Genomic DNA, 22725 nt, shown 5'->3' on the forward strand with positions numbered 1-22725 from the left:
AAACCATCCTTGTACCTTTGCCTCCTGGTTCCCTAAGTCTACATCATGTTCTACCATGCATCATTTGGAATTTCAATACTAAATGAATTGGGAATATGCCACATTTTGCCATTTCTACTTATCTTCACAATACTGTATTCCCTGAGTCATTGATTTCCATAATGTTTATCAACTACAAGAATGCAATGATTGATAAGTGTCTTTTATTTCATTCTTAAAGGTGTAAAGAATTTCAGAAAAAAAAGGAAATATAGTGGAAAAGAAGCAGAGAGTACTCTCATATTTTTCCACAAAATGGAACTAAAACAACATTGACTGGCTATTTGTTAACAGGGATAGATACAGTTAAGCACTGAGATTCAACAAGAAAGTTCCAGCCTGGTGAGATTTTACATAGTGAAACAGCCATAAAGAGAGCACCTAGCACCAATATTATGACAATATTGATGCAGGAGTGTGTTATGGTGAAGAGAAGAGATAGATGATAGATAGATAGATAGATAGATAGATAGATAGATAGATAGATAATAGCAAGAGTGAGACCAAGAACGAGAATGAGAGGGCTAGCTCTATTGGAGTAGAAATTAACCCCTTTCAGACTACAGTCTCAAAAAACAAGACACCTGAGACCTGTCAATCAGGGTCATTTAGAGGAAGAGACCTCTCTGTTACTCAGCAGATTCTCAGTGTACACTACTAGGAGCTGGCTGAGAAAGGCCTTATTATCTGAGCTTCTTAGAAATATATGCCTTTTCTTATTTCTAGAATGGTCAGTGGGTGGTCACTCATATGACAATCTTGGTTCTGGGGCACACCTCTGACATAAACCTGCTAAGAGTTCTGTACTGTGGAGAATTTAGACTTACAGAATAAGGTGAAAAGTGCTTCTCTTGAAAAATGGGTGAAACTTCTCTGAGTGTGGGGGAGTATAGGACTGCCTATGTTTTAAGTTATGAGCCAAGTGTGAGGGTTCTAGGAATGAGGTTTGCAGATCATGTTTGTTCTTTTTCCCTCTACCAGCACAGAACTTTGAAGATCTGTCACCCTTACCCATATTCAGAGGTATTTGGAGAAATACTTCCTAGGGGAACATTTACTCTGACTCCAGGGTGGTGAAAAATTTGGAAATAATCTTTGTCTGGCTCATTTCAAACTCCCCACCAGCTCCTTCCAGTATGTAAAGAAGCATAGAGGAATTTCAACTACTTTCATGTTCAAATCACTTCAATAATCACCTTCTGGTATCCAAACCTGAAAGAGACAATGTGTGAATGTGAGTGTGAAATGGCCTAGCCATTCCATGTGTGTTGCACACCACCTCAGAAGACACAAAGGGAAGCACTGATGATCAGAGGCTGCAGTCCTCTAAGCCCTGTGATAACATTCAAAAAGCACCAGTACAAAAGAAATTTATTTGTTATTAAAATTACTTTTAAAACAGTTCTCATTATGTAGCTCTGGCTGTCCTGGAACACGTTATGTAGAACAGGCAGGTTTACAACTCATAGAGATTGGCCTGCCTCTGCCTCCTAAGTTTGGAAGATGAGCATCACTACACTTTGCTTTACATTTCTTTCTTATTAATAAATGCCTTGGGGTATGGAGATGGCTCAGTGTGTAAAGTTTTTGCAGTGTAAATGTGAGAATCTGAGTTCAGATGCTCAGGATCCTCAAAAAAAGACTGTGTAATTAGAAGTAGAGGATTTATTCATAAAACACACACTTACCTGTCTCATTGGAAATCTCATTCTCTGGGCATGGAATACAGTCAAAACAACAAGCCACATTTCCTTCTGGGAGGGATTTTCTGAATCCAGGAACACAACTTTCACTGCATACAGACTTGGGGGGAATCTGAGGAAAATCAGATGTGAGCAAGTTATAATTCAGAATTTTGCTTACTACTATAGTAAGCACATTGTTCATATAACTGGATCGTAAGTGAACATAGTTTTTATATCCATAAATGATCAACTGATTGGATATTGCTATAGCTTGGACATCACATGCCCCCTTAATGGTGATAACCTTCAACCTATGGTGCTAATGGGACATGTTGAAGCCTTTAAGTGAAAAGATCTTGGGGTTGGGGAAATGGATCAGCATTAATAGCATGAACTGCTCTTGCAGAGGTCCTGGATTTGGTTCCCAGAACCCACATTACATGTCTCAAAACCACCTGTAACTCCAGCTTCATGAGATCCAACAGGTTCTTTTGGCCTTCACAGACACCTGCACTCACCATGCAGATAAGATATTCCCTTCCCCCACATGCATATAAATAATGAAAAATAAAAACAATTTTTTTAAAAGGTGAGGAAGTTAGTGATTGGAAGCTTGCCATTGGAAGGTATATTGGGACAATGGACTAATCCTTCCTCTAGTTTTGCTACCTAGCTGCCATGAGATGAGTGGCTTCTATTGCCACAAACCACATCATAGTGACTTATCATGGGCTCGAAAGTAACAGCTAAATGAGTCTCAGAAACCACTAAACTCAACCTAAAGATATGGCAGTAATGAAAACCCACAACAGATGGTGTACATATTTTGATTTGAAATGTGTGCACATGTAGATGCATATTGCTAAATGAACAGGCTCTAGTGACATAGAATACATAAGAAAATTCTCTTCCTTAAAGTGGAAGTATAAAATTTTAAAAGCACATTCATGGTTCAAGAGATTGCTGGGTATGATGATATATTAAAAGCTGCCACTGCAAGATTCAGTGAAAGACAAGAGTCACAGTAAAAACCAAATAGATACTACTTTTATTAGAGAAATAATTGAAGGAAAAATAAATAAGCCTATATGGAACTTGTCCTATATGGAAAAGCCTTTTGTTTCTAAAGGAACAGCCAAGCTAGCACTGTTTCACCATCTTGCTTGCACCAGGTCAAGGACAAAAGTTGCAGCCAATGAGGCATTGTTGGACATGGACACTAGAAAAACATGCCAACCTAGGCAGAGAGATGCAAGCAGTGGGTGGATTGATGCCTGGAGCAAAACTGGGTGAGCAGATGGAAGCTGAAATGAAGCAGAGGAGCTTGGAGCTGAAATTCTTCCTGGTATACTGGGGACAATTGCCTAAGCAGAAAACACCCCTGTCCCTGCCTTGGTGAACCACTGGGAACTATTTTCTCTACTATCATTCCTGTCCCTAAACCACACACGACACTTCTCATTCATACTTTATGCCCTCTTTTCTCATTTTCCCAATTCTGTCTTCATTTTACTATTTAAGTAATTATGGACAGCGTTGGCTCTAAAAACCCATGAAGCTTATTTTCTCCAATCAGTACACAAGTGATGCTATCTCTGAACCATGTTAGGGAAACAAGGAAAGTACAGAAGTGTCTTCTACTGCAAGCTAAGATCAATATTTCTGTCAAGTTACTGTATTTGTTATTGTAATTGACCCCCCCATAAAGATGTTAGGACATTCCATACTCAAGTATTGGAAGAATTAATCTTGTAGAAATGACCATTCTACCAAATACTATTTACAGATTCAAAGCAATGCCAATTAAAATCCCTATTTCATTCTTTACAAAAACAGGACTATAATAAATTTTATATGGGTCCACAAAAACAACACATAATATTTTATGGATTTATATTATTTTTAATATACCACTTATATATTTTAAATTTATATAGAAAACTTTAAAATTTCAGTATACAAAAAAATCATAAATACTGTCAGGCAAAATAAAAATTTTAAAAAATATGTAATATAATATAAAACATTAAAGAACTTGTTCTTACTAAATATTTTGGTCATGCATCTTTCTTCCTAAAGTTCCTCTCAAATCTCCCCCAACTCCCCTTTAATCCCATGGCTTGAGATCTCATGACTTTGCTTGGGAAGCACACATATCTTTAATCCCAGGAAGTAATACAGCAGGGGAGAGAAAGGTATAGAAGGTGTGAGGAAACAGGAACTCACTCTCTTTAGTCTGAGGATTTTGTCAAGGTAAGAACTAGTGGCTGACTGTTCTGCTTCTCTGATCTTTCAGCTTTCACCCTGATATCAGGCTCTGGGTCTTTTTTACTATAAGACCATCTAAGATTCAAAAAATCTGGCATCCAACTCCATGCCATTTCTTTCTCTCTGCTTAAAAAACAAGCAAACAAAAATGAAAACAAACAAAAAAGCCCCCAACACACACACACACACACACACACACACACACACACACACACACACACAAAGCAATAGACCAATAAGACAAAAAAATGCCCAAGGAAATATAAAATTTCTACAAAAATAACACTGAGTTTCTTGAGTATGGAGCCTCTCTGAAGTGTGACTTCATTGCAAGAAATTACTATTTCCTTTGCAAGAGGGTGTCCATTGCAGATAGGGGATACCAGGCAAGATTTGTTTTAGTATGTGTAGTTCATAGTGTTACAATTATATCTAACTCACCTCTGTAATTCCTGTGGCCCATTCTATCATATCCTCAGATAAAGATAATTGTTGACCAAGTGGACCATATGGGGAAAATTTTCCAACTTTCACCTTAAGTCCAAGACCTTCTGGAAAGTTCCAGTAGTTGAGAATGTCATACTCTGCATTCAATTTCATTTTCTCATCCAAATTCACTTGTTCTCCAGCAGGATTAGTAAATTGCATGTTCTTCAGAAAAGGGTGCAGCTACAAAAGATATATTATCTTATGAAGTTGGACTAGTGTGAAGACAACCCAAGTGTTCGGGCAAGTTTTGTGGTGATATATTGTGCACCATAATAAACTTGCCTGAGTATCAGAGGACAGAGCCAGCCACTAAATTAGACATAGAGGTCAGACAGTGGTGGCACACACCTTTAATCCTATCAATTGGGAGGCAGAAATCCAGATGAGTTCAAGGCCACACTGGGCTACATGAGATTGATCCAGTATAGGAAACTGAGCCAGGCAGTGATGGCACATGCCTTTAATCCCAGCACTTGAGATCTCATGCCTTTGCTTGGGAAGCACACATGCCTTTAATCCCAGTAATATGGCAGGGCAGAGAAATATGTAGGAGTGAGGAAACAGGAACTCACTCTCTTTAGCCTGAGGATTTCGTAGAGATAAGAACTAGTGGCTGACTGTTCTGCTTCTCTCATCTTTCAGCTTTCACCCTGAAATCTGGTTCTGGGTTTTTTATTATAAGACCATCCAAAATTTGAACAACATCTGGCATCCAACTTGTGGGGCATGGATTCATGAAAAAGCTACTTGCCTGTGACATTGCAGGCCCTGGCTCAGGCCTGAGTTGCATGTAGCCAGTCTCCACACCATGTGGGCTGGAATCCCTAACCAAGTGGCTAAGTTTTTGTTGTAACCTTTCAGCAGTGAGTGCCATAGATTTTGGGGTTCCAAAAACCATAGGAGTTAGCCACTTTCTTGTATTCCCTTGTGCAGATGGCTGGCTCTTTGACTTTTTCTCTCCTGGTGGGTTGTGGGCTCTCCCTGGGTCCCCATCTTGGGCTGCTACCACACTAGGTAGCTGCCTAAAACCCACTCAGGCTTCTATGGTTCTATGCAGAAGCAGTCAGCCTGACATCTGAATCCTCATTGTCAACAGGTTTGGTGAGACAATTGGGATTTCTTAAAGGGAGAAATTAGTTAAAAAAAAAAAAAAAGAACCCCCAACCCCAACCCCCATTAAAAATGGGAAACATTTTTACAGTGGAGGAAATTTGGTCTCTGTGTGATAATACAATGACAATCTGAAAATGGAACAGTTAAATGAGAGGATAATTAATGTGGATGGGATTTAGGAAAAGTCGATTATAACTGTTATTTGATCATTTCTGTTTTATCATTTAAAAAGTTGGTTAATGTTAGTTCCAAGATAAAAATTTTAGAAAAACTTGTTAAAAGAGATCATAGAGAAATTCAGACCCAGACAGAGGAATTTAAAGGCAAACCTATCTCAGCATTGCATTATACAGTTATAGAGAAACAGCCTAAGGCTTTCAAACTGCCAACCTTAATATATCCAGTAACCTTACAGGAACTGCCAAATGCTAAAGACTGTGTAAGAGCTGAGTGGGCTCCTGTGCAAATGGTATATTTGAGAAGATTCAAAGAAGCCACAGTGTCATACGGTATGCATTTCTCATTTGTGAAGCAGACATTAAATTCATGGTCAACATATTAGAATATTCCCTTGAGACTGGAGAGATTAAGTTACAGCTGTCTTAGAAACTGGTATCCAATTACAATGGAGAACCTGGTGGAAGGATGAGGCTAAGACCATTGAACAACGAAGTAGGGCTAGAGGTACGGCAAGATTAACTTCTTGGAGATGGAGATTGTAGTAATGTAGAAAGGCAGTCTCTACTTGATGACCACTCCCTGGCTTTATGCTGAATGGCAGCTTGAATGCTTGGGACAGAACTAAGAAGTAGAAAAGAAAATTGAGTCATATACAAAAGTTATGCAGGACCCTAAAGAAACCTTCACTGATTTCTTACAAAGGCTGTCTTTAGCAGTAAATAGAATGATACCAAATTCAGAAGCTAGACAGAAAATAATTGAAATTCTGGCTTTTGAAAATTCTAATGCACAATGCAAAAAGATAATTGGGTCATTAAAGGCAAGATCGGCACCACTGGAGGAATAGATATGAGATACAATGAATATTGAATTTCATGGCCATAATGATACAGGGATAGGAGAAGTGATTTCCAGAGGTTTAAAGGAAAAGAGTAATGTCACATGTTTCAACTGTGATAAACAAGGTCACCTAAAAAGTGACCAAGAACAGGGCTTTCCTAGAAACAATTTCTTTCAAGTAATAATGGCAACAGAACACCCCTCCCTTCTGGATTATACAGAGGTGTGGCAAAGGCAAACATTGGACTAATTAATGTAGATCAAGAAGAGACAGACAAGGTAATCCTTTGCCTTTCCATCAGGAAACTTTCTGAGGGGCCTCTTATAGGCCCCCATGACAAATTCGGTTCAGTCCTTTCCTGCCAACGTGGAAGAAACCCCTTCCCAGAGCAATTAAAGAACTTAAGTCCTACTGTAAAAAAAACAAAAACAAACAAAAAACCCATACTGCTCTGGGTGATAGAACAGATATAGGAGACAGAACAAAATATTTGGGAGAAACCACAAACAGAATTTTTTGACAAACTTCTATAAATAAGCAAAGACCAATGCTAAAAATATGAGTAAATGATGTTCCCATTGAACGTCTTGTAGACACAGATACGGATGTAACAATAATTGTACCAGAATCTTGAACTCCAAATTGGTCTCTTCAGGAGGCAAATGTTCAGCTTTTAGGGATTGGAACATTATCTCAATTAAAACAGAGCCTGAGATGGGTCAAATGCATAGGGTCAGAAGGACAGAGAGGAAAATTAAAGCCATATGTGGCTAATATAACTATGAGTCTATGGGGACATGATATATTGCAACAATGGAATGCCCAGATTAACACTCCTCCAATCTCAGAAACAAACCATAAACTAACATATGTTTCTGGGGAAATAAAGAACAGTCACTAATCATCTCGATTGTACAAGAACAGGGCACAACATCTGCTGATCTTTCAAAGTCACCATAGCCCTACTTTTAAAATGGTTAACAAACAAGCCTGTATGGGTTCAGCAGTTGCTTTTACACCAGAGAAACTGCAGTCTTTAGAAGAGCTCAAACAAGAGTAGTTAAATGCTCAGCATGTTGAAGAATCAACCAACCCTTGTAATTCTCTTTTATTTATTATTAAAAAAAGAAATCTGGTAAGTGGAGAATTGTAAGAGATCTAAGAGCTATTAACAAGGCAATTCAGCCAATGGGCTCTTTACAGTCTGGAATTCCTTTGCCTACTCTGTTACCTAAAGGAGGACCTCTTATAGTTACCAATTTAAAAGACTGTTTCTTTTCAATACCCTTACAAGAAAAAGATAGAGAAAATTTTGCCTTCATAATGCCTACTTATAATAATTTTCAGTTTGTTAAGAAACATCAATGGAAGATTCTCCCACAGGGAATGTTAAATAGCCGAAACCTGTGCCAATATTTTGTATAATACCAATTGGAAGTAATACATAAACAATTTTGTCAATGTATAGTTTACCATTACATGGATGATATTTTACTAGCTGATTCAAGTGTAGATACTTTAGAAAGAATTTTTGAAGAAGTAAAGAAAATTTTGCCTTGTTGGGGATTGTAAATTGCGCCTGAAAAGATACAAAGAGGAGATTCTATTAATCATTTAGGATATAAACTAGGTCTACAAAAAATTAGACTCTAAAAGGTGCAAATTAGGAGAGATTACAGACTCTTAATGACTTTCAAAGATTATTAGGAGACATTTCCAATATATGGACCACTATTGGGGTAAAAAAATGATGAACTGATTAATTTGTTCAAAAACACTCTATATGGAGTTTGCTTTCTTTGTGGCACAAGTGACCTATAGGGCAAGAAACTGACCTTGCCTTGGTTGCTGACAGTAAGTACACTGTCCTATCTGGATAAACAGGGTAAAAGAAAAGTGACTGCTGAATTTTGTCAAGACAGGGTAGGACATTCATTCAAAATTTCCCACTTCTGAAAAATCTTGTGTGCCCAGGCAGCCAACTGTTTCTTGACTGTCCAGGCAGCCAACTGTTTCTGTTATTTCTTGTATTTTTTAGAGGTCTCTTGCTTGCACATCCTGCTTACTCAGGTAATATTATTTTCCTGCTTAGGTCTTTGATGGGGCTGAAGACTAGACAATTAGTTACAGTTCTCCTGAATCTTAGCAAAAGACATATTAGGTACAAAACTTTGGATTCTTCAGAAGAGGACAGCTATTAGAGGAATCCTCATAAATTTGCCAATTACTTATGGTCTGGACAGTTAGAATGTATTACTTAATAATTGTTCTTGTTGTACATAGTTTCATTTTTGTTTTGGTTACTACCTTTTCTTTCTTCTGGACAATACTTGATAATAATTCTTACTGTATATACTTTTACTATGTTAGGATCAGAGCCTTTCCTTTGTAATTAGACAAAAGGGGGAAATGTTATGGAATTCAGTCACCAGTCCATTAGCCAACTGAAAGGAGCATTTGGGTCCAAGAGGTGGGATTTTTTTGGGGGGAATGGATGTAACCCAAATATAAGTCAGGGCCAAGGGATGCACTGACCCTTTTGGAACAAGGAATGTGGGGCAAGAATCAGCAGTGGAGCAGCTGGTGACCCATTTGGGATTTGCTATTCTGTCTTGTGATAATTGTACATGGATTTTTCTTGTTAATAAATGCCAAAGTAATCCTTTGATGACAAAATGAAAGAATATTTTCTTGTCCTAAGTTCTTCTTGTGGGATTTCATGGGCTTCATGATGGGTGACACTTGGGGTTCTAAGCAAATACAGAGGGATAATGCATTCCAGGGATTCCTTCATAACATCCAGCATGCAGAGACGACCTGCTCAGCAGCCTTAGATGAACACATGTATGGGTAGGCTGAAGATGGATGCCCCAACATTACAGAGAAAACTTGGATGACTATGCAGGCAGCCATCTGTTCTTGTCATTTCTCACATTTTTTGGAAGTCATTTTCTTGCACTTCCTGCTTACTCAGGTAAAATTATTTCCCTCTTGAGTCTTTGATGTAGTTGAGGACTTTAAAGCTATAGATTTCCTTGTTATCAGACTCAGAAAAGAAATTCACTAGAGAAGTGTAAAGTGCATAGGGTTGTGAAACATTTAAAGATAGTTTTGGTAATGCAAGTTACAAGAGAAAGTGAATTAGGTAAATTCAGCAGATTCAATATGTAAAAAAATAAAGTTATGAGTGACACAACAAAAGCAAAAAAAAGAATGAATTAGGTACAACATTTTGAACTCATCAAGATAGGATAGATAATGGGGTATTTTCTCTGAATTTTTCAAATGTTTAAGGACTAGACTTTGCTGATGTATTTATTGTCTGTATATATTGTATATACTTATTGTTTATATTTTTATATTAGCTATAACCTTCTTTTTTATTTTAGACAAAAATTGAGAAATGTGGTGACATTTTGTTGTGCTCTAACAAATAAAGCTTGCCTGAAGATCAGATGGTGTAACTAGCCATTATTTATCCACAGAGGTCTGGAGGTCTGTACAGACAGGAGACAGGAGGTGATATGACTGGGCAGAGAGAGAAATATAAAGTGGGCCCAGACAGGAGCTTGGCTCCCTGTTTAGACTAAGGAGTTGGAGAAGTAAGAAGTGACTGTGGCTAGTTCCTTTACTTCTCTGATCTCTCAGCATTTACCCTGATATCTGACGCTAGAATTTTATTATTAAGACCAGTTAGAACTCACACTACAAGATAAAAGGGGGCTTCCTTTTCCTTTCATTTAAGGAAACTGAGGCCTTCTGATTGATCATGGTTTTAAATTACTGGAGCTTGAGTGTGGGTTGCCAGTTGGTACAAAACTGGAGACAATGACTTCCAATCTTCCAGACATTTTAATACCTAATAGTTCAACAGGGAGAGTAGGGTGCCCTTCTGTGTCCATAACTTATTGTTGGTAGAGATCATCTTGTGCAGATTCAGCACAAGTAACTTCAGCTGCTGTGAGTTCAAGATTGCCATGGTTGTATTCTTACAAGATGGCATTTTTGCAGCACTTCTTTCTGTCTTCCAGCTCCAATGTTCTTTCCATCTTCCTCTTCTGCAATGTTCCCTGAGCCCTAGAGAGGATGTTACAAATGTCTAGTACAGGACTCAAAACTCAGCAGTCACTTATTCTCAGAACTGGGAGCAACTATAACTGATCTGGTACTCACTATAAAGAGAGGCTTCTCACATTAAGACTGAGATTAGAATTGCTATACAGCCTTAAACAGATTATTTATTTATTTATTTATTTATTTATTTATTTATTTATTTATTTATTCTTTAAATTACACTCATGATATTAATCACATTTGTGGTATTCATAGATTATATTCGCAGTATTCATTCAATTTTACATATATATATAATTGAATATATATATATACATATATATATTTTTAATTTTAAATGTCAAATGTCATTTCCTGAAGGGAGTAGGAGGTTAAGTACAGGCTTACAACACAAGGGGAGGACCCCGGAGGGCAGAAGTTTGCTACTGATGTTTTACAATCTTGCATCTAAGCTGTTTAATGCCCATTATTCAGGATACACAGACAAGCAACTTCCCTTAAGCATTCAGGAGGGTGGAACCTGGCAGGGAATTAGCATAGGGAGGATATCAAGGTCAAGGTCCGCAAGCAAGGCAACAGTTACCCAAAACAGGAGCCAGGGCCCTGCAGGTCCCCCTTTTATTAAAAAATGAGCTTCTGACTTGGGTTGCATGGGACGTCAGCAGGTCACCTTACCCATCATGGAGATGCCTGCCCAGGCCACACAGGTGCTCTGTCTTAGGTTGGTGAGTGCCCCCCCCAGTATTACCCATCTCTGAATACTCATTATCATACCGGCTCAATCGTGTGTGAGCTTCAAGGTTAATTGCTGCCAAAGATCTCAAAGTGGCACTGGGCTTGCAATCTGTGTGTTCAATACAGAAGAAACCAACAGAGGTCCTATCTCACCCATAGCCAGTAGGCTAAAGGCAACTGAGCCATTCCCTTCCTTATTGAGCCATACTGTACGTTGGAGTCCTTGTAAGATAGTATCCCAAAAGCAACTGGAACTTGAGGTTATAAATTTATAATTTTCAAAGCCAATTGAGATGTATATAACTACTGAATTAAATTTATCAATCCCAATAGAATGAAAAATTAACTAACTGTAGTAGCTACTTTTGTTGCCAGGGTCTCCACTGTGCTAGCTTGTAGTAAGTAAACAATTATGAAATGGTAATCCCAGAAAGAGTAGCAGCCATGTGCGTCATTGTTATAACAGCAACAGAGGCAGCAGCAATGTCTAATTCTCTTCTAGATTGTATGGACATCCACTGGCATGGATACAACTCCAGGAATACGAACCGCCAAGGCCCGTTTTTCTTGATCCCAGCATGGCTTTGGCTGGCAGCTCTTCTGGAGAATCCAATCTCATGGCTACAGTTCCTAGACTTACATTAATGCTTGCCAAATCTGGCTATATTGGGCTCTCAATCTCCATTGGCATCAGAAGGGTAGATTTTTTCATGATGACCCATTAGGTCTCTGTCATGTTGGGCTTCAGCAGCAACTACAGCGCACGTTCAGTGCTCAGGAATCCAAAGAGGACCCTCATTGTCCTGAGGAAAGACATAAACCAAACTCCAGGGCCACATCAACACTAGATCGGGTCTCCTCCATGTGCTAGTAGAAAGATTCTTCCATTGCTCCAGAGGGTGATTTGCAACAGGAGCCCTCCAGTGCTTATCGGCATTGGATCCTCCAGCAGAATCCACCAATAAACTCCAGCAGAATCCACCAATAAAAAAAATTTTAAATATATAATACAAGGGAAAGAATAGAATGTGGAGAGGAGTGATGAGTCCCTAGTTCTCCCTTTTTTAAATTTAGTAAAATGTTTGTTTGTTTGTTTGTTTAATATTTCAAAATTTTCTATTTTTATTGTTAAAATTAATTAATTAATTTATTTTTCTATTATCATCTTGATAGAGTATGTATTCTTATTTTAATAGTGAGATGTTTCATTGAGGCTTGCTCAGTAATTGAGTAAAACCAAAATTTATTATAAGCCACAGTCGTCCTAGAGACCTCCATGCTATATATATAGCCTCCATGGTTCTGTGGGTTGTAGTATGATTGTTCTTTATTTTATATCTAGAATCCACTTATGAGTGAGTACATACCATGACTGTCTTTCTGGATGTCAACATGTAAAAAATTACAAATAGATCCATATCTGTCACCATGCATAAAACTCAAGTCCAAGTGGATCAAAGACCTGAACATAAATCCAGTTACACTAAATTTAAAAGAAAAGAAAGTAGGAAGCACTCTTGAACGCATTGGCACTGGAGACTATTTCCTAAATAAAACACCAACAGCACAGACCCTGAGCACAACAATTGATAAACGGGACCTCTTGCAGGGCAAAAGACACAGTCAGTAAGACAAAAAGACAGCCAACGGAATGGGAAAAGATCTTCACCAACCCCACATCTGACAGAGGATTGATCTCCACAGTATATTAAACAGATATTTAAAAGGCAATTTGGTGCTGTGTAATTTACCTAACTAGTAATAAGTTCCCCATTAGGGCTTATGATTTCCTCAGGTACATGTTTTTTGATGAGTTTCACAGTATTCAAGAATTCTCTGCTGTGGATTAGGCCTCAAATAGAATTAGAGACAGTTTATCCCTATAAAAGCAGTGTCACTATTGTACAAATTGGTACATCTTGCTCAGCAAGCTGGTATTAAAGCTTACAGGCTTCACAATTAGGTGACATCATTGTCTGAGTTAAAGCACTGTTGCTGTGAAGAGACACCATAACCATGGCAACTTTTATAAAGAAAAGCATTTAATTGGAACTTGCTTACGGTTTCAGAGGTTTAGTCCATTATCAGCATGGTGGGAAGCATGATGGCATGAAGGCAGACATGGTTCTGGAGAAGGAGGTGGAAGTTCTATATCTGGATCCACAGGCCGCAGGAAGAAATGAGAGTCATTGTGTTTGGCTTGCACTTTGGACACCTTAGTGGCTGCCCTAGTGACACACTTCCTCCACAAGGCCACACCTCCTAATACTTTTAAATAGTGCCAATCCCTGGTGAGTAAACACTCAAATATATTAGCCTATGAGAGTCATTAATATTCAAACCACCATATTCCACTTCCTGCCCCCCATAGGCTTGTAGCCATATCATAATGCAAAATGCAGTTAGTCCAACTTTAGAATTCCCCATAGTCCATCACAATCTTAACACTGTTTAAAAGTCCAAAGTTCAAAGTTTCATCTAAGACTCAAGGCACTCTCTTAATTGTAACCCCTATAAAATGAAAATAAAAAAGCAAATCTTATACTTCCAACATATATTGCTACAGATTATGCATTGCTATTCCAAAATACAGGGAAGGTAGCATAGTGAGGAAATACTGGACCAAATCAAGACCAAAAACAAGCTGGGCAAACACCAAACTGTGCACCTCCATGTTCGAAGTTAAAGCAATTTTCAGATCTCCAACTCTTTTAAGCTCTGTTAACAGAAATAAATTTCTCTCTTTTGGACTAGTACCACACTCAGAAGTTTTCCTTGGCAGGTATCCCACTCATCTGGAATCTCTAACATTTTGGAGTTTCCAATGAAATACATGTTTAACTTTCATAACTTTCACAATGTCCTCCCTGGGCCTCCATTCAAGGATCTTCCTGACACATGTATGGCTTCAGTGGCTTTTTTTAGTCATGGAGGGAGAATCTATAATCCTTTTCTTATATTCTTGACTCTAAATCAAAAACTATGTGGCCTAAGCTGCTCAGTTCTGTTGCTTGCTGGGGCTGGAACATATCTCCTTGTTGTTGAATTATATCTGCATCAGATTTCTGTTTTATGGTTTCCTTTATTCCTTAAGATTTTCTTTAATTACTTTTCACAAGTTGGAAGTGTATCTGGGTGGGTCTTGCCCTGAGGTCACCACTCCCTTTATTCCATTTGACATCAAGCTTTTCTATAACCTTATCACCCTGAGCACAGGATTTAGCTCTATTACACTTCCTGGTGTTTCTTTTCTCCTCACTGTACATTTTTATTTTTCCTTGCTTAGCTTGTTCCTTTTCCTTATAAATCTGCATAAGAGTGACCACTAATAACCACACAATAGAGTCAATATTAGGCTGTCTTGAAATCTCCTCTGCCAATGCCATTAATCCAGAACTCTTGAATGAATTGAAGGTTAATGTCTAGATATTTTTTTGGACAAGGGCAGAAAGCTGCCATATTCTTTTCCAAAATATCACAAGAATCATCTCTAGGCCATTTACTAATATTCTTCCTCTGATACCTCTTGAGCCAGGCCATCATAACATTACCACTGTCAACATCAGACATTACCAATGTCTTCCATGCTTCTATTAGGATGGCCCACTAAGTCCTGCTTAAAGCCTTTAACTGCATTTTTTAATTCAAAGCCACAAAGTCAACATTCTGCCCATAAGATGCATAGTTAGGACTGTCACAGCAATATCCTGCTTCTTGAGCAGCTAAAAAAGAAATAATAGTTAGGAGGAGTGATTGGTCCAGATTACCATGGGGAAATTGCATTGCTTCTCCACAATGGACAAAAGAAAGATTATGACTGGAGTGCAGAAGATCCTTTAGGGTGGGTATCAATAGGTCATTGGGAAACTAAAACAGCCTAATCCAGGCAAGATGACAAAAGACACAGAAGTATGGATCATACTCTTACAGGAAAAGAACCAAGACCTGCTGAGGTACCTGCCAAGGTTGGAGGAAATTAAAGAAAAGTTTAGAGCTGGGTATAGTGGTGTTTGCCTTTAAGTCCAGAACTTGGAAGGCATGGGATTGTGGATCTCTGAGTTTGAGGCCAGCAAAGTCTACAGAGCAAGCTCAAGGACAGCCATACTTAGGCAGTAAAGGTAACAACCAAAACCAGAAAGCTGGTGAAGATGTAATTTAATGACAGTGCCATGCTCCAGCCACAGCAAGCAGCAGAACTTGGCAGGTTCAGTCACATGGTTCTGGCTTTAGAGTTAAGGATAGAAGAAACAAGTTACAGAATTTGCCTCCACACCTAAGGATCCAGCTGGGTGGGATCTTGCTCTGAGGTCATCACTCCCTTTATTCCATTTCTTAATCTGTGTATCTCCTTGAATACAGGATTTAGCTCTATTCCTCTTCCTGGTGCCCCTTTCTCAATTTGTACACTTTATGTTTTTATTTGCTCAGCTTATTCCTTTTCATTGTAAACCTTCATTAGAATTTCCACTAGTAACCAAACAACAGAGTCTATACTCGGATGTTCTGAAATTTCCTCTACCAATGGAATTAATAAAAAGCTTTTCACTTTAGCCTCAAGCATACCTTTCTGACAAGGGCAAGAAACAGCCACATTCTTCAACAAAATATCACAAGTACAATCTCTAGGCAACATACTAAATTCTTCTCCTCTGAAACTGTTATAATATATGTAGGGAACGGGGGCTGTCTAAAGAAACCCACCATGACCCTGGAGACCAGAACTAGGGAAAGATGGCTCAGATAAGGCCGGTGAAAGAAACACAGTTTGGTCAAATCAGAGCCATCTCTACCCCTGGCCAACTGACTTGTGAAACCAACCAATCACAGAGCAGGACAGTAGAATCCTGGCCCTAGGGCACAGGACCAGGGAAAGAAACACAGCCTATGTTTGGGATCTGAGCCAGAGAAATGAAGCAAGGAACCACACCCTGACTCTGAAACCAGTACCAGAGAAACACTCTTGGCCCCTAGAATCAGAGTTAGTGAATGAAATGTGCCCTGGCCTTAGCATAAAGATCTAAAAGTTAAGTAAGGCCAGTGAAAGAAACATATTTTGGCTCAAACCAGAGCCATCTCTGACCCTGGCCAACTGACTTGTAAAACCAAGCAATCACAGAGCAGAAGAGTAGAATCTTGGCCCACGGGCCCAGGACCAGGTAAAGAAACACAGCCTGCATTTGGGACCTGAGCCAGAGAAGTGAAGACTTTATCCTCAAATCCAGAACCAAAGAAATATGCCCTGACTCTGAAACTAGTGCCAAAATAACACTCTTGTTCCCTAGAATCAGAGTCAGTGAAAGAAATGTGCCCTCCCTTAGAGATAATGTCTAAAAGCCAAGAAAGGCCAGTGAAAGAAACACAGTTTGGTCCTGAAATCAGGGCCATCTCTGTCCCTAGCCCACAAAATTGGCCAATCCCTGGGCAGGAAAAATAAGCAATTATGGGTTGACTTTGCCCCCAGGACATCCTCTATAAACTTCCCTGCCTGGTCAGCTGTGAGATGTTCTCTCCATCCTGGTAGAGGCAGCTGCTCTCCTGGACTCCTCCTTCCCAAATAAATCTCTTTTTCAAGAGTTTTGGGTGTGAAGACCTTCATTCACTGGTGTACAGAAGAACCTTGCTGGGACACCCCCTAGTGGATTGAGCAATGGGGAGCTGAACAGAAGATCCGTGCTGAGATGTCCCTCAGTGGACAAAACAAGAGAGAGCTGAAAAGCAACACTTTTCTCCTGAGCCAGAGGAGATTGCTACATTTTTTTTGCAGTTTCTTAGGCTGGAGAAGCAGAGCTCTGCTAGGAAGCCCCCTTAAGTGGGAGCTGAGCAAAGCTCACCTGTAGCAGCTCTCCAAGAGAGGAGCAGGATTGCTATATCCTGCAGGAAAACCCTCCCCCATCACACCAGATATAGCCTGACTTTCCTGAATAGTCAGGATACCCTGATTTTTCCAGTCAGGGTATCCTTCCCAGGTGAAGCAGTTCCAGGCCTGACTTTCCCAAGAAATCAGAAAAACTCCCCTCCAGGGCTGAACTGTCTCCTAGTTGTTCCAGTTGTCAGAGCTGTGCTAAACAGCTCCAGGTGTCCAGGACACCTTCAGGGCAAAGCTGTTGTTCTGAGCAGCTCAAGGTGTCCAGGATACCTTGCCCTCTGGGGCTGATCTGTCCCCATGCAGTTAAGGCATCAGAGCTGTCCCACTCAGCTCAAAGTGTTGCCTGACCCCCAGGATAATCAGGACACCTTTCCCAGAGTTGCAAAACTCACATTTTGGTGCCAAAATCGGGGACCAAACCCAGAGTTGTTGCAAGCAATTTACTTACAATATATCATGCAGAGAAACCCCAGCTGGCTAGGCCAAGTTATTCAACATGTGAGGGAAAACATGCTGGCATACTGGGCAGGTGCAGCTTTGGGTGGTGGGGGAGACATGCCATGTGGGCATGGTGGTGGAAGTGGTGATAGACATTCATTCACAACCCAGGCACTGCATCCTCATGGAAAGAGTTTATTAGAAAGATAGAAAGATAGAAAAAGGAGAAAGAGGAAGAGGAGAGGAAAGGAAAAGCAGAGGTATGCGCACCTCATGGCAGGGAAGCATTAAAATGAGGCTTTTACATCAGGATGCAGGGTGATGCCAAGAGGCAGAATTTTCAAGGGATGGGTCAGAATATTCACATTCTTCCATTTTGATTATTCATCTTGATTATTTTTTTAAATGTGAATTATGGAAACAAGTGGGGGAATAAGGGCACTGAATTCCTGAGACTGCTTCAAGCTGACAAGGGATGAAGTGGCGATGGGGAGACCAGGAATTATGCATGGCAGGAGATCTCAGGTGTGACTGTTCCTTGAGGGAGCTGAAGAGGCAGGTTGCAGTGGTGGTCTTCCAGGAGCTTAGGGGGGCAGAAATGCTGGCCAAATCAGGAGTATAGAAGCCATTGCATCTGCTGTTTCTCTGGAGGTCAGGCAGGAGCAGCGAATCTGCAATATATGCTAGAAAAATAGGTGGGGTCAGAAATGGGCTCTGGAGATTGTTAGTTTTCATCAGACCAGATTTCTTAATACAATGGCAGAACTTGTCCCAGTAACCTGTATCTGTAAGACAGCTGGAATAGATTTACATCATAGCAAAAGGGTTAAAAATCTTAAGAACCATTTGTAGTCAATGCTGTATCAGTTTATCAAAACTACATTTATCAATATTGAAACTTTGAACCTCTGGAGTTATATCTGAAATCTGTACCATGAAGTCTGTGAATGAGGTATACCTGTCTGTAATCTTAACATAAAACTTATTAGTGAGCTATCAAAGTGCTTGTAGTCTTTGTATTGGAGCTAATTGGGACTGTTAAACTGATATCTTTGTCATCAAACATCATCAGATCTGAGAAGGATACATTAAAGAAATAAGACAGCTTTCCAGCTACCTAGGCAGCAATCCCAAGTATCTCTGTGATCATTGAGGGACCGAAGCTCCAAAGACAGCACTTGTTCAGCTGATAAGCCCAGATGATCTGACAGATTTTTTTTCATGAAATAGAAATTTGGGAAGGTCATTCTACACGTCTTGGCAGAAAGGATAATTGATCCCTGTTTATCCTCTTATTCACAGTCTGGACAGGATCTCAGCTTTTGGCTGCATGGCCAGCCTTGCCATAAGCTTCCATGTGGAAATTCTTCTGTAGCCATCCATCTTCTTGGAGAAGATACAGGATGCTTCCAGGAGCTGACATGTCTCTTCATCATAAAAAGCTTTTATATTAAATGCCATATTTTCAGATCTCTACAGCTGTTTGAGGACTGGGGGAAAATCTGTTAAATGTATTTAAATTAACTTTGAAAGCATACACACACACACACACACACACACACACACACACACACACACACACATATCTTCTGAATATTTAGGTTTCCGAGTTAATTACAGCTTCATGAAGTTAGCAAGGACAGGGAGGCATAGATTCTTAAGCCTGAATAGACCTTGAGTAAGGAGAGACATTTTTAAAGCTGTTGGCAGTGATATCTGAATCTATTACCATTTTAAGGCCTTGTAGCTGTAGTACTGATCTTCGATTTCATCCAGGTTATAATCCTGAATGTTTTATATAGAAATAATAATTTCTTAAGGTCATACAATACCTCCCTGGTTCTGCATAAAGAAGGTCAAGTGTCCCATCCTATTGCAGAACCATTCTAGCTAATAAATATCAACTGAAAATACTGGGTCCAGTTTCCTGGTATATCATTGGTCATTCAGTAACCAATTTGTCCCCTATGTCAGAATTATTTTTACCTTTAATCTTGCCTTCTAGCCTGTCTTGGGAACAGGGAGCACAGGATGATGCACTCTCTTCCATAACTGCTTCAAGCTGAAAAGGGACACAGGTAGTCAGGGCTCTGGCTAGTCAAAGGTAAGGAGAGAACCTAGGCAACTGGGGTATTTATCAGAAGTATATGGTCATCTGACCTAGCTGTAGAGACAGGAAATAATAATGTGTTGGCTGGACCACATCAGCCTTTAGCAGGTCCATGTTGTCTCACAGGTTGAAGTCAGTAGTTGGTGCCTGGATGTGTCAGCTGCCCCAATGGAAGCCCACTGAAACAGATACATACTGAAGACAAAGTTAAAATTTATGAACTTATTTGGAACCGCTTGGCCCATAGTCTTAAAATTGGGAAAGGGAGACCAGGAGGGAGAGAAATACCATCCTCAGAAATAGGCAGGTGAGGAAAACTGAAAACTCATTTATCTGGAATTCATTTGACCTTGGTAAAGTGGATCCAATGATTTCTTTTGATCTTGTGAAGTTTATATAAATTTTTATTTATAAAAGGACATAAAAGTTTTGGATATATTAGCAAAATTATAGATTTGGGTTAAAAGCATGTGCATTTTTTGTTTAGAGAGAGCCAGGTACAGATTGGATATAGAGAAGTCTTTGGCCTGATGAGAAATTTAAATTTATATTTTGTAACTGGTATTTATATCCTAAATCATTTATCAAGAGACCTAAAAACTGCTCCCAAGGAAAGGTTCAAGATCTCTCAAATGTCTTCCTGCAATATCAAAGATAAAGTACATGGCATCTTTTAAAAAGATTTAAAGTCTCTTAAGTGTTATTATTGCTACATTGTCCTGGCATAGGAGCGTGCTGCCCCCACCCACAAATAAGCCAGGCAATGAAATAAGCTGGCAAGTTGGCTATATTGCCAGCATGTGAGGAGAATAGGTCTCTAGGCCCCACCTGCTCAAGCCTGAGAGCAGCAGCTAGGCCAAGACCAGACGACTTTCCTTAATCTGTAAAACAATGTAAAAACAATTGTAAAAAACAATGCTAGGCTCGAGGCAATTTCCTGACCTCTCTCCAGTATAGATGGCCTGAGTGCTGGATGCCCCGCCAATCACGGAGTCAGGAAGTGACTTTTTGCTGCCCTTAGTAAAAGATGGTAGTGAGGTAATATGAACTGTCCCTCTTTGACCTTAGCAAAGATGGTGTCTGCCTGACCACATGACAGCTCTTATCAAATATGATGACTGACCATGTGGTCATGTGGGTTTTTTCTTTTCTAAAATACATTGAACAGATAAGAAACATATAAAGTGAGGCATTTAAAAGTCAGTCAAAAAGAAATAAAGGTGGCCATATCAATCATACATTTCCATTTGCACATAGGAAATAGACTTTGTGAACAAAAGATGGAGAAAAGTTTTTCTGGGAAACTTTTATGGTTAATGCATTAGAGCTCTGAGGTGGTGCTGTGGAGGGGACCAGAAATGGAGTAGCAGTGCAGCTGGGCAGGAAAGAGGGACCCCCTGGGCTGTGGCATAGTGCAAGCAGCTGCAGAGGAATGAACCCAAGCCATGGGTGGGCAGCAGTGGTAGGGGGTGGAGGCTATGCTCCATCTGGCTTCATTCAACAATGTGAAGAGCAGCGTTGGGAGCTGGGATAGGAGAAGGTAGGCTCATTTCCATAGTGAAGTGTAAGGCTCAGAGGACTGACCTCCAGCATCCCAGAGGGTCAGCGAGGGCCAATAAATGGCACAATGTGCCAGTGAATCATCAGCTATGTGCCATGGAATTGAGTGAGCATAGGCTGTCTCCATATGCCATTGCTTAGGGACAGGAGCCAAAGGACTTAAAGCCCAAGACATGTGCTACCAGCAAGTGAAACAAGATGAATCCTCACTTGTGGGAAAATGGCCAAAAGGGAGGCCAACTGATTATGCTGGTGTTGGATGGAATGAGTGCTGAAGGTTCCAGGGCTCCTAGGGTGTATCAGACTGGAGCAGGAAGGAGAAATGCATGAGGAGGACCTATGGCGAGTCCTAGCACCAATGTTATGATGTATTGTGTGGAGGACCCTGAGGGTATACCATATATGAGGGAAAACAAGCTGGCATGCTTGGCAGATGCAATGGTGGGCAATGGGTGAGACATGCCATGCAGATGTGGTGGTGGGGGGGGGTGGACATTCATTCACAACCCAGGCACTGCATCTACATGGAAAGGGTTTATTAGAAAGATAGAGAGAAAGATAGGGAAAGGAGAGAGAGGAAGAGAAGAGAAGACAGGAAAAGCAGAGGAGTGAATACCTCATGGTGGGGGAAAAGGGAAGGGCAGAAGTGGGGGAGAGTTTTTTTCTTTTTCTTTTTTTTTTTTTTTTTTTTTTTTTTTTTTTTTTTTGAGACAGGGTTTCTCTGTGTAGCTTTGCGCCTTTCCTGGAGCTCACTTGGTAGCCCGGGCTGGCCTCAAACTCACAGAGATCCGCCTGCTTCTGCCTCCCGAGTGCTGGGATTAAAGGCGTGCGCCACCAACACCCGGCTGAGAGTTTTTTTCTTAAAATGAGGCTTTGACATCAGGATGCAGGGTGGTGCCAAGGAGTGGGATTTCAAGGGGCAGGTCAAAATATTAACAGAAGCATCTTGAACAAGCCCTCCACAGTTCAAATAACTCTTAGTTCTACCATCTTCCATGCTCCTATTACTATGGCTCATTAAGCAGTGCTTAAAGCATTCTACTTCTTTCCTAATGCGAAATACCAAAGTCCAAATTCCTCCAAGCAAACACATGGTCAGGCCTACCACAACAATACCCCAACTTCTGTTTTAATTGGGGTTTTAATTGCTATGAAAAGATACCATGTCCATGGCAACTCATAAAGGAAAACATTTAATTGATGTGGCAGCTTACAGTTTCAGAGGTTTAGTTTATTATCATTATGGCAGGGAGCATGGTGTGTAAGCAGACATGATACTGGCTATATAATGATCAGAAGGCAACAAAAAGTAGACTGTGTGTCACAC

The 22725-nt window shown here is 40.0% G+C and overlaps 1 protein-coding gene across 1 annotated transcript in view; it reads right to left on the bottom strand.

Annotated features, from left to right (window-relative positions):
- LOC114685190 (vomeronasal type-2 receptor 116-like) overlaps positions 1-22725 on the bottom strand; it is an 83411-nt gene that overhangs the window by 8463 nt on the left and 52223 nt on the right. Inside the window, exons 4-5 of the mRNA XM_028859808.2 lie at positions 4434-4661; positions 1728-1854 (exon numbers count right to left, since the gene is read on the bottom strand). Of these exons, the coding sequence (XP_028715641.1) occupies positions 1728-1854; positions 4434-4661 (355 nt within the window). The remainder of the gene's footprint in view (positions 1-1727; positions 1855-4433; positions 4662-22725) is intronic.

Source organism: Peromyscus leucopus, chromosome 1 (genome assembly GCF_004664715.2).
Source record: "Peromyscus leucopus breed LL Stock chromosome 1, UCI_PerLeu_2.1, whole genome shotgun sequence".
NCBI lineage: Eukaryota > Metazoa > Chordata > Mammalia > Rodentia > Cricetidae > Peromyscus > Peromyscus leucopus.